This window comes from Microcaecilia unicolor, chromosome 9, assembly GCF_901765095.1.
Source record: "Microcaecilia unicolor chromosome 9, aMicUni1.1, whole genome shotgun sequence".
Lineage (NCBI taxonomy): Eukaryota > Metazoa > Chordata > Amphibia > Gymnophiona > Siphonopidae > Microcaecilia > Microcaecilia unicolor.
The window spans coordinates 224416058-224429259 of record NC_044039.1 but is presented as its reverse complement, the minus strand read 5'-3'; the positions used below and the strand labels follow the sequence as shown (position 1 = coordinate 224429259).

Below are 13202 nucleotides of genomic sequence, written 5' to 3'. Positions count from 1 at the left end.
CTACAGTGCCCAGATCCATGTCAAAGAGGGAAGGCAGAAGCCTATCCTGGACTTGGAACATCGCAAAGGTGCAATACATCAGGGCTTAGCTTAGAAACCCCAACTCTGTACTGCGTCTTTTGTCCGTGCTGTGGCATGTGCTGGTTTCAAGTCCATGTGCTTCTCTCGCTCTCATTCACTCACTTCCTTCCTGCCTGCTGCAGCCAAGCTCCAAATATAAATCAAATATGAATACAATCTTAATGAAAGACTCTTCTGTCAGCTGTTCTTTCATTTGGTCTTGCACTCAGCACCTAATGCAAGAGTGTTTCAGTAAGCCTGGCTTAAGAACAGCCCCTTTCCTACTTTAGTGTAAGGGGTGAAATGGCCAAAGAGTAGAGTCTTCATTTCATTTAACCTCTACCCTATTCGCTTGGATGAATAGGATAATGCCAGGCATTCACCATGCAATACAGTGTAGAAAATCAGATGTTAGGAGGGGAGGACCCCCTCCCTCTCTGTCTCTATGATCTCCCTCCCTCCCATCTCCCCCCTGACGTTCAATAAATGAAGAGAGCAGACAGACACTCATGGCCTTGGTGGGAAACAGCCTGGCTCAGTCATATAGGCAGTGGTTCTCAATTAGGTCCTCAGGGTACATAGTTTTCGGGGAGTCTGTAGTGAATATGCACAGGATACTGCCTCTGATGTATGCAAATCCTGGTCCCTGGATTGTGAGCCATTCAGTGAAGGTGTAGCCAGGTATAGTGAGGGACGATCAATGGGACAGATTAAGGTAAGGGATGGTGAAGGTGGCCATTCTGCGTGGGAATGAGGTTGTGATTACAGTAGGAAGAGGAGGAAGGATTATTATACATAGTAGATGAGACCTGTACGGTCCATCCAGTCTGCCCAACAACATAAACTCATATGTGCTACTTTATGAGTATACCTGACCTTGATTAGTATCTGCCATTTTCACGGCACAGACCGTAGAAGTCTGCCCAGCACTAGCCCTGCCTCCTAAGCACTAGCCCCGCCTCCCACCACTGGCTCTGCCACCCAATCTCCGCATAGTAACATAGTAGAGTGCTATGTAAGATTTCCTAAAACTTAAGGAGTGTAAGAGGCAGGGGCGTATCTGGAATCCGGCGGTAGGGGGGGCCAGAGCCAGAGAGGGGGGGCACATTTTTGCCTCCCTCCCCCCCCCCCCCTGCCGCCGCCTCTCTCCACCCCCTCCCCGCCGTCAACCCTCCCCCGCTGCTTACTTTTGCTGGCGCCGAGGTCCCGACCCGCAGTCTCCGTTTTTCGTCTTCCTCCGTGGCCATGCTTCCAGGAAGTAACGCTGCAGTGCTGATTCGTTGACCCCAGTTCGACGTCTGACGTCAGACGCCGAACTGGATTCAACGAATCAGCACTGCAGCGTTACTTCCTTGAAGCACATGGCCACGGAGGAAGCCGAAATATGGAGATTGCGGGTCGGACCCCGCCAGCAAAAGTAAGCAGCGGGGGAGGGTTGACGGCGGGGAGGGGGGGGCCAGGGCGAAATCTGCGGGGGCCCAGGCCCCTGTGGCCCCACGCAGATACGCCCCTGGTAAGAGGCAGTTCCCCCCTCCCCCAACACCCAACCCAACCCCCTTGGGCACAAAACCCAGGACCTTGGAAAAGCTTGAAAATATGTTGCTGTGGAATTTTTTTTGCTTTGCCTCATTTATGGTTTCCTGTCCCAGTCTTTAGGAAGAAGCCTCCGATGCCCCCGAGCCATGCTCAAGCTGTTATACAAGCCAGACCACCAGCAGAAAACTCTTACAAACAGAGCATCATCCGTCTGCTTCACAATCGCAACTTTATGCTGCTGGTTATTGCCTATGGTGAGAAAACAATGCTGGGGGGGGGGGAGGGGGGATGTCACTTGTGCACAGTAATGACACAGTAATGTGGAGAGAGTGCGGTGGAAGGGGGTGGGGGTGTCACTGATGCAGAATAATGATGCACTGCTTCTGAGCAATGGGGGCCTAAGCGCATAATCAAAGAAATTAAATCTAGAACCTTGTGTCCTCTGCTTTACGTGCTCACCCTCTGTATTCTGCCGTGTCTCTATCCCATCGTTTCTGTATTCGTCACTCTGTACAGGGAGAGTCCGTGCTGTGAATCGCAGTTAGGTAGAGTGGGGAGGTGGATGCTGTGAGATTTCTCTTGGCTGATAGGATAGAGCCCAGCTCAGGCCATTCATAGATCCACATAGGACTGGTGTGGGCAGGATGGCTGAACCCTTAGGCAAGATCAGGGAGTCACCTAGGGTAGCAGCTACAAGGCAAGGTAAAGCAGTAAGTCCTGCAAAGAATCCTCTAGCCTACTTTTACCAAGGCCTTGAACACAGACTCCATATCTTATCTCCCACAGGCAGGGGTGGTGAGCCTGGAGCAGAGAATTGTCACTTTGGCTATTTTGACTGGTGTGTTGTTTTGTTCACATATTGATGTTATAGGAGAAAACCCCTCAGAACCTATTGGACCATGCGCAGTGGCGTTCCTAGCGTTGACAACACCCAGGGCTGATCGCTGATGCGCCGCCCCCGGGTGCAGCGCCCCCCCCAGCGAACTGAGGTCCCCCCCTTGGTACGCCACTGACCACGCGTCCTAGGTTTACAACATGCCAAAAAATAGCCTGATCCAGCCCCCTAACAGTCTGCCACCCTTCCCTGGGCTCCATAATTACAGTTTTTTTTAAATTTGTCTACAAATTCAGCCCTTCCTTTACCTCTAGGAAAAAGGAGTAGGCAATTTGCCAAAATAGTCCATTTATCTGAGTAAAATGACTAGTGTGTGTGTATACAACAGTTTAATATTTACAAGTATGATGTCCAATTATTTCTTTTTATAGGATCGTTAAAGGATCATCAAGATTCTAGAGCAGTGGTTCCCAAACCTGGTCCTGGAGACACCCCAGCCAGTCAGGTTTTCAGGATATCCACAATGAATATTCATGAGAGAGAGAGTTGAATTCAGCGGAGACAGTGGATGCAAATCTCTCTCATGAATATTCATTGTGGATATCCTGAAAACCTGATTGGCTGGGGTGCCTCCAGGGCCAGGTTTGGGAACCACTGTTCTAGAGTATAATTATCAAAATCATGAGTGGAGATTAATGGACTAGGGAAGTGAAAATTATTTGGAGAGGGGGAGGGGCGTGAGGCTGAAGGTTCCCCTACAGCCCAGTGTGGGCAGGGCCTGGTTTGCATCCAGGACCTAGTCTTTGGTATTTTTTTTTTGGTTATCAGTAGAAATCAAACAAAATAAAAAATGGAAAAGAAAATAAGATGATACCTTTTTTATTGGACATAACTTAATACATTTCTTGATTAGCTTCCGAAGGTTGCCCTTCTTCGTCAGATCGGAAATAAGCAAATGTGGTAGCAGATAGTATATATAAGAGAAACATCAAAGCATTACTTTGACAGTCTGACAGAGTGGGAGGGTGGGGGTTTGCATGCGGACATCAAAGCATTTCACTGATATTCTAACAGGATGGTGTGGGAAGGTGAGAGGAGGGTGATAAACAGAGAAATACAACTTTATGGTTTATAATGGGCTAGAAAACCCAGATCCCTATTAAGTCCTGTTTGTTGGGTGTCAAAATATTCAATCATTCTGACTTCAAAGGTCTTACGTTCTTGTATTGTAAAGCACTGAGCTGAGTAACCCAATGCTGGTGGATTATACTTCCTCTGACTTCCTGTCAGGTGTTCAGCTGGGTGTGGTTTGCTTGCAGGGACTCTGCCCATTGATCTCTTGCCCAGTTGCATTTCATCCTCAAGCCAAAATAAGCACTAGAATCTTTGGGTCAGTTCCAGGGCCACCGAGAGACAAAGCTGGGCTCTGGGCAAATAATCTTAAGGACCCCCCTTTTCCGCCACACCATCAGTCACAGTTGAAGTAAAGTTTTGATAATATTTACAATTTAATGTAGTGTAATAATTATATAGAATAGTTAGGATACTTACGTGCTTATGTGAAGTTCGGCTGTGGAGGAATGTTGGCAAATGTTTCTATGACAGTGTCAAAGCTGACGCATCTTCCTAGTTCAGCCTCAAGGCCAATTAGTCCTAAACTGCTGAGTCTCTACTGCCTCATTGTTGATCGAAATGTGCTTTTTACTCTTTTCAAGGTGCTGAATAATAGTTCGGCTTGAGCGACAGACACTAGTAGAGTACAAAAATATGCATCAAGCAACACAGATATTGGGAAAGAGGGAGGACAGATTCAAACACTTTAACTTGTTCAATAGTTCAAGTGGCTCCGTTGGGTCGTTTCCAGTATTGGTTGTGTGAATTGCTTTGAAATGTTTTGTTTCTTCAACCAGTGCGGAAGAGCAAACATCAACGCTGTACTTGGAGCAAAAGGTTTTTAGCCTTTTCTTTTGTTTTCTTCATCAGATAAGAGGAGATACAACCCAAAGGACGCTGGATATTTCATGAAGTTTCACACACGCTTCATATCGCACCATTACATTTCCAACAGCACAATCAATCAAAACGCAAAAGACATTTTTGTAAACGATTCTTCATCATCGCTTTCATTTTACCTCTGATATATTTCATTGGTCTGGTTTATCGGTCATTTTTTTTCCTTTCCTAATTCTAATTTGAGAAAATTCTGTTCCAAAACTCACATTTTCACAATGACACTCCAATCTTTTCTAATGACTTTCAAGTTTGATACTAAGTTCCGAATGTTTTTTTTATTTCAATTTCTAATGAACATGTCTTTGTTTGCAACATTTTCTTGTGGTAATCGATTTCCATCAAAATTTTAAGCCAGAGAGAGCACATAAGGACACATTAGTGGTTAGGGTGGTGGACTTTGGTCCTGGGGAACTGAGGAACTGAGTTCGATTCCCACTTCAGGCACAGGCAGCTCCTTGTGACTCTGGGCAAGTCACTTAACCCTCCATTGCCCCATGTAAGCCGCATTGAGCCTGCCATGAGTGGGAAAGCGCAGGGTACAAATGTAACAAAAATAAAATAGATACTATTGGAGATTCTACATGGAATGTTGCTACTATTGGAGATTCTACATGGAAGGTTGCTATTCCACTAGCAACATTCCATGTAGAAGGCTGCGCAGGCTTCTGTTTCTGTGAGTCTGACGTCCTGCACGTACATGCAGGACGTCAGACTCACAGAAGCAGAAGCCTGCGCGGCCACATTGGTGATCTGCAAGGGCCGACTTCTAGTGGAATAGCAACATTCCATGTAGAATCTCAAATAGTAGCAACAGTGGAAGAGTGGCCTAGTGGTTAGGGTGAGGGACTTTGGTCCTGAGGAACTGAGTTTGATTCCCACTTCAGGCACAGGCAGCTCCTTGTGACTCTGGGCAAGTCACTTAACCCTCCATTGCCCCATGTAAGCCACATTGAGCCTGCCATGAGTGGGAAAGTGCGGGGTACAAATGTAACAAAAATAACAAATAAATAAATAAAAAAAATAACATTGAAATGATTTCAGATATATCCGTTAATTTAAAATCTGGTCTCAGCTGTAATAATTAGACTTTCCATTTCTTCACGTGTGCTTAAAATGCCTGGCAGATGTGTAGCTGTAGGACATGTGCTTTCAACCCTTGCAGACCAACAGGTGTCAGACGTTCTATGCAATGACCCATTGATGTTTTTCATAAGTCCTTTTTTGAGGACTTCAGACGAATAGGGAATAGGGCTGGTGGTTGGGAGGCGAGGATAGTGCTGGGCAGATTTGTACGGTCTGTGCCAGAGCCGGTGGTGGGAGGCGGGGATAGTGCTGGGCAGACTTATACGGTCTGTGCCAGAGCCGGTGGTGGGAGGTGGGGCTGGTGGTTGGGAGGCGGGGATAGTGCTGGGCAGACTTATACGGTCTGTGCCAGAGCCGGTGGTGGGAGGTGGGGCTGGTGGTTGGGAGGCGGGGATAGTGCTGGGCAGACTTATACGGTCTGTGCCCTGAAAAGGCAAGTACAAATCAAGGTAAGGTATACACATGAGTTTATCTTGTTGGGCAGACTGGATGGACCGTGCAGGTCTTTTTCTGCCGTCATCTACTATGTTGCTATGTAACTTTTCAACAACTCTGAATAATGTCGCAACTTGAGGACTGCTTTCTGCTGTAAGGACTCCACACAAATTTAGACTGTCACAAGCACAGGATGAAAATGCATCCAACTGATTTATCCTTAATATGTGAGTTTTAGCACCACTCATTTTGGTAACATTGTTGTACCCCTGCCCCCGACACTCGGAAATTGGAATTTTATGCTTTTGAAATGCAATAATTAGATTGGTGATGTCTTTACCAAGAAATCAAGAAATCTCTATTCAATTTCATATAATCCAGTTTCCTCCTTCGAAAGAACATATCTTAAGAGGAACTTAGTTTGTTCCATGTGAGCAGAACCGGGTGTGGCATCAACAATGAGAGAATAATATTTTGCCAAACCTCTCGTCATTAAACTTGTGTTCCTACCATGATCAGCACATCTGAGAATGAGCTTTCTTTCTCTCTCTTGAGGTGATGTTCAAGAAGAAAATCATAGCGACTTAACTCCAGAATGCCAAGAAAATTTCTATTATTTGGATTTCCAATGAAATGACTGCCTTCTCTAAACTCCAGACCTCTTGTCTGCTAAGAAAAATGTAATATCGTCTCTGATCTGTTTCCAAATATACACATCACTCTCTATACCTTTCTACAAACGATGCTCGATTGTTTCAACCAGTTTTCAAACCAGATTCTTTCCAATCAATGTTAGCATCCCTTTCATCATTTTGGGTACCCTTCTCTGTACCTTTTTGCATTCTTCCTGCACTACGTGAAATACAGACGTGAGAGATGAACATTCCCCAAAGTGCAGAGACAAAGTAAAAAAAAAAAAAAAAAGTTCCCACAAGGATAAGCAGGTAAAACTCTGGGAAAACAAGATGCAAAATATGTCGTATCCTGCCTCCAAGCCAGAAATTGGACCAGAACCAGAATCTAAGAATGTAATTCCCTGGCCTTGTAGCACTTCATAAATTACTTTGTGGAAATTTTTAGCCAGGAAAGTTCCTTGAATATTAATCAGCTGAAGAGAGAGAGAGATACAAGGGGAGGCCTGGTTATCAGGCTGCCAGTGGGAGATAAGATAGGAAGGCCTGAGACGAACCCTGGCACCCTGTCCCTGAACTATGTCCTTGTTACATGAAGGCAGCAGTGACTCAGTCCCAGAAACTACCCAGAGCACTTCATCTCTCCAGGGCAAAGACCATCAGCACCTGGGACACAACGAGAAGGAACCTCCACTGCTGCCCTTGACCCCGACATTATACCATGTACTTCACCAGACTGGTTTCACTGTATAATACTACTACTACTACTACTACTATTTAACATTTCTAGAGCGCTACAAAGTGTACGCAGCGCTGTACAAACACAGAAGAAAGACAGTCCCTGCTCAAAGAGCTTACAATCTAATAGACAAAAAGTAAAGCATTTAAATTTAAAATATTTAAGCAGTCAAGCACAAGAGAACAGTCACAGAAGGACAGAAGATGTTGAAGGGTGGTCAGTGTGATTAGGTGTAACTCTGGTTGGAGTAGTGGGAGAAGGTGATAGGAGATATACTATAGGATGTCATTCTGAGGCCAGGCTAAGTCTAAAGCAGGAGAAGGTATTCTCTGCAGCCTATCTGTGAGATGGAAAATGCTCTCTGAAGCTGCTGCTATAAGTTGTTAGTTTTCTCTCCCTGAAAGAGATCCAAGCCACACCCACGAAGTTCAAACTGTCAGTGGGGAGGGTGAGGGGAGGAAATGGCAGTGCTTGATGAAAAAGAGAGCTCAGTTTGATAGGAGATATACTATAGGATGTCATTCTGAGGCCAGGTTAAGTCTAAAGCAGGAGAAGGTATTCTCTGCAGCCTATCTGTGAGATGGAAAATGCTCTCTGAAGCTGCTGCTATAAGTTGTTAGTTTTCTCTCCCTGAAAGAGATCCAAGCCACACCCACGAAGTTCAAACTGTCAGTAATAGGTTCCTTACACAGCCTCAGGGTGCAGAAATGAAGGTGCTCACTTATAGAATCACCCCCATTACCCAGCACAGCCTCTGCCGGGCGGAGGAGTAGCCTAGTGGTTAGTGCAGTGGACTTTGATCCTGGGGAACTGAGTTCAATTCCCACTGCAGCTCCTTGTGACTCTGGGTAAGTCACTTAACCCTCCATTGCCCCTGGTACAAAATAAGTACCTGAATATATGTAAACCGCTTTGAATGTAGTTGCAAAAACCTCAGAAAGGCGGTATATCAAGTCCCATTTCCCTTTCCCCCTTTCCCTTATGACATCACAATATCAGAAGTGAGCCAAGTATTGGGCAATCAAGCCATTGTGACATCACTGATGAGGTTGGCTCTTATTGGTGGAATGAGTGGAGGAGTAGCCTAGTGGTTAGTGCAGTGGACTTTGATCCTGGGGAACTGTATTGGGCAATCAAGCCATTGTGACATCACTGATGAGGTTGGCTCTTATTGGTGGAATGAGTGGAGGGGTAGCCTAGTGGTTAGTGCAGTGGACTTTGATCTTGGGGAACTGAGTTCAATTTCCATTGCAGCTCCTTGTGACTCTGGACAAGTCACTTAACCCTCCATTGCCCCTGGTACAAAATAAGTACCTGAATATATGTAAACCGCTTTGAATGTAGTTGCAAAAACCTCAGAAAGGCAGTATATCAAGTCCCAGTTCCCTTTCCCTATTTGAGATTCTACATGGAATGTTGCTACTATTGAGATTCTGTTTTGCTACTATTTGTAGATTCTAGATGGAATGTTGCTATCCCACTAGCAACATTCCATGTAGAAGCCTGCCCTTGCAGATCAGCAACGCAGCCGTGTGCAGGCTTCTGTTTCTGCGGAAGTTACGTCAGACGAGGGTGGGACACAGGGAGGGAAGGAGGCCCGAAGGGAGGCGATCTGCTGCTGCCTGCAGCGCTTTCACACGGAGGTGAGAGGCGCTGTGATTTCAATGCAGGGGGCCCGGCCCGATGGAGGGGGGGGAGCGGTGGCGGCGACCTCAGGGGGGGGAGGGGGGAGCAGCAGGGGCGGGGCCCTGGGGGCGGCTTTGCCCCGGGCCCGGCCCAGTCTCTCGGCGGCCCTGCTACTTGGAAGCCTCAGGAATATCAAGGAAAGGGGATGTGATTATCTTATTTAGGAAAGGTTTGGATGTTGTAAACCATAAGACGGTTAAGGGAGTGGAGGGTTGCTATTTAATTAGTCATATTACAATAGACCAGAGAGCTTTGTTGCTTTGTTACCTTTAAGCTGCCAATGTCTACAGTAAAACATTTTATAGCACTCTGCTGTCACAGCTGTGTTCCCTGAGAGACTTCCCCTTAATTTTGCGGGGTGACTTTAACAGAGTACATGAACAGGAGTGGGATAAATCTCATCACAGCCCTCTAACTCTTATATTACGTCTCAATCATCCCCAGCACAAATTCACCAGCAGTCCTGATTCGCATATTGTCGTATGCACACGCCATACAGCAGTTTCCCAGTGACTCTGGCATCACAAAGGGCTCGTTATTTCCTTGTACTTCATCTCTGCAGTTTTTGTCACCCCTTTCTTGTGCTTTTGTAACAATGGCCTCCGTCATGCTATCATGCTTTTTATAATACAATCCTATGTTTCCATACCCCATCTCTATTATTTCAGACGTTCTCATGTTTCATGTCTGTGAAGCCCATAGACCGTAGGCAGAACTCATTGGTTCAACCTATACAACTTTCAGATGAGCCGACTCCAGTAATTCTTCTAAAGTCTCACAGATTTTCTGCAGCTAATCCAGTTGTAATTGTGAGTTGTAATTCTACAGGTAGAACATCTAAGGTTCTTAACGATGGCAGGTCAGCTGGTTTCGCAAACGCTGTTAGCCTGCACATTCACCGCTGTAACGTATCGGAACTGGTTGCCTTATGGGTTTTGTTCTTGGACTTGGTGTTTTATGGTTTATTCGGCTCACTATTCCACTCTTCATCGAGCATAACAGAGTGGTGTACAATTTTAAAATGAATTGTCGATCGTTTTATTTGTTTCTTTCCTTTCAGTATAGCACTTTACTTGCAGCACAAAACAAAGTGGTTTGCAAGTTTAAAAAGAGAGGATGGGAAACGCAAAACCATAAATATCAAAGTGTCAAGACACAATAAGGGGCCCTTTAACTAAGTTGTGGTTCTGTTTTCGCACAGCTAGGCTTCCATTGTCCCACCAAAAGTGGCACTAAAAAGGTGGGTTTTCAGGGATGATCTGAATTTCTTATTAGAAGGCTCCGAGCATAAATTAAACGGTAAGACATTCCAGAGGAAAGGTGCTATGAAGATAAGAGCACTGTTCTAGTGGATTCCCAAGGAGCTTGGGAAGGGCTTGGAAGGACCATTCTATGCTCACTTATGGATTGGAGACAGTGGATGAGAGCATAAGGGAAAATGAGGGAGGAGCAGCCTAGTGGTTAGTGCAGTTGGACTTTGATCCTGGGGAACTGGGTTCAATTCCCACTACAGCTCCTTGTGAGTCTGGGCAAGTCACTTAACCCTCCATTGCCTCAGGTACCAAAACTTAGATTGTGACCCTCTAGGGACTGAGGAAAGTACCTGCACTGCATTCGTCTAGTAGCGCTATAGAAATGATTAGTAGTAGTAGTATAACTTGGGGTACCCTCGTGGACTGCTTTGTGGGTCAAGGTCAAAACCACAAAACCAAAAACTTAATGCTAATAATATGGGCTAATAGCGCCAAGCTAGTAAAAGCACTCGTGAATATAGTTGTTTGTTTAAATATGTAGCATGAATCACAACCAAGACAGCCCTCAGAACAAACCACCACTTTTAAGGCAATGTCATTTGTTTTTTTGCCCGGTGGTATAGCACATCTTTCATAGGGCTGTCTCTTATATGTACGTGTACGTGCTATTGCCACAATAGAAAAGTGCTAACAAAATAATAAACAGTGCTCATAAAAAAATGTGAACTTATCTTTAGACGCATCTTTGATTAATTCTGTCTTTCTTTCTTTTTACTTGCTGTAGTGGAGCACCTCCATTCAAATCCCAGTCTCACAAATATAAGTCCATAAGGCTTCCCCTAGTCACGCCCGACACCGCGGGTTTCAATGATTTCTTCAGGGACTCGGGTTAACGCCATGCCAACCTTTTTATGCAGCAAATTGCTGTCAACTGAGACCAAGTCACCATAGGCCCTTTTGATGATTATTTTTACCAAAGACTCTGGGGAGGTTTCGTATATAATTGTGGGTCAAGGTCTGCATTTTGAATTTCATCCTATATTCAGTTGGAATCCAGTGCAGGCGTAATAAAAGGGGAGTAATTTGACCTTGTCTTTTTGGTTGCATAAAAGGTGAGCTGCCATATTTTGTAGGTCTGAATTTCTTAAGATTGGATTTTGTATGACCTTTATAAATGGGATTGCAATAGTCATATAGAGAACCTACAAATGTAGAGCTGCCAAGGGGACTGGATCTGAGAGAGGGAGATTTGAGTTACACCCCTAGTTCCACCCAGTCACACCCCCCAATACCCTGCCACTCTACCCCTGACAGATCTCGGCCAGCACCAAGAAGCCACTTCCCCCTCAAGCAGCTCCTCTCCTACTGCCACAGGACACGTCTTGTGATGAGAGCTGTGTGATTTTGCAGCTCTTATCTCCAGACTAGTCTCACGCAGCAAGACATGATGTCACAATAACGTATCTCCTGCTGCCACTGCCATCTCGGCCCTTGCCTCAGGCAGCATCTTGCCTTGAGCCACCCCTGCCTCCATCATTATGGGAAGGGAGGCTTGATTTTCCCGTCCAGTGGCTGTTTTGTATTTTGGGTGTTTGGATCTGTTGATGCTGTATAATGGTAAAAAGCCCCTTCTATTTCACTCAATTTCTTGCTAGAGACTGCTGCTGTCTTGACCAGTGGGAAGTACTTAGAAGAGTCAGCAGTTTATTTGCAGGGTTTAAAGATTTTGGAGGTCTGGCCAATAGCAAACTCTCCAGCACCTTCCATGTCTGCCTTTCATGGTCCTTAAGTGTTTTATGCTCTCAAACTTGATATCTTCCCTATGGCCTTCTTCCTGCACCACTCTTTACACACTCCTTGCCACTGGGTGGGTCACTCTTTTTCAGTAAAGCATTTTAGGTGCTTTATGACAATTTCATCACTGCTTTCTCTTTTTTTTTTCAGGGTTGAATACTGGAGCCTTTTACTCCCTCTCCACACTGTTGAATCGCATGGTCATTCTGCACTATCCGGTACATTAGGCTGCTGCTGTCTTTATCCTTTGCATTGTCTGACTTTCAAGGGGTCCAAGCAACTCCCCCACAGTCACACCATCCCCCACACTCACAACCCCACTGCAGCCGGCGTTCTCACGCCATCCCCCACAGCCACAACCCTACTGCAGCCGGCGTTCTCACACCATCCCCTACAACCCCACTGCAGCCGGCATTCTTACGCCATCCCTCACAACCCCACTGCAGCCGTTGTTCTCACGCCATCCGCGACAATCCCACTGCAGCCGGCGTTCTCACACCACTCCCACAACCCCACTGCAGCCGGCTTTCTCACACCATCCCCCAGAACCCCACTGCAGCCGGCGTTCTCACACCATCCCCCACAACCCCACTGCAGCCGGCGTTCTCACACCATCCCCCACAACCCCACTGCAGCCGGCGTTCTCACACCATCCCCCACAACCCCACTGCAGCCGGCGTTCTCACGCCATCCCCCACAACCCCACTGCAGCTGGCGTTCTCACGCCATCCCCCACAACCCCACTGCAGCTGGCGTTCTCACGCCATCCCCCACAACCCCACTGCAGCCGGCGTTCTCACGCCATCCGCCACAACCCCACTGCAGCTGGCGCTCTCATACCATCCCCCACAGTCCCAACCCCACTGCAGGTGGTGTTCTCATACCATCCCCCACAATCACAACCCCACTGCAGCTGGCGCTCTCACACCATCCCCCACAACCCCACTGCAGCTGGTGCTCTCATACCATCCCCCACAGTCCCAGGCCCACTGCAGCCGGCGTTCTCACACCATCCCCCACAATTACAACCCTACTGCAGCCGGCATTCTCACGCCATCCCCCACAGTCCCACTGCAGCCAGCGTTCTCACACCATCCCCCACAGTCCCACTGCAGCCGGCGTTCTCATTCCATCCC

The 13202-nt window shown here is 46.6% G+C and overlaps 1 protein-coding gene across 1 annotated transcript in view; it reads left to right on the top strand.

Annotated features, from left to right (window-relative positions):
• Positions 1-13202, top strand: part of FLVCR2 (feline leukemia virus subgroup C cellular receptor family member 2) — a 97567-nt gene that overhangs the window by 25281 nt on the left and 59084 nt on the right. Inside the window, exons 3-4 of the mRNA XM_030214467.1 lie at positions 1710-1850; positions 12217-12284. Of these exons, the coding sequence (XP_030070327.1) occupies positions 1710-1850; positions 12217-12284 (209 nt within the window). The remainder of the gene's footprint in view (positions 1-1709; positions 1851-12216; positions 12285-13202) is intronic.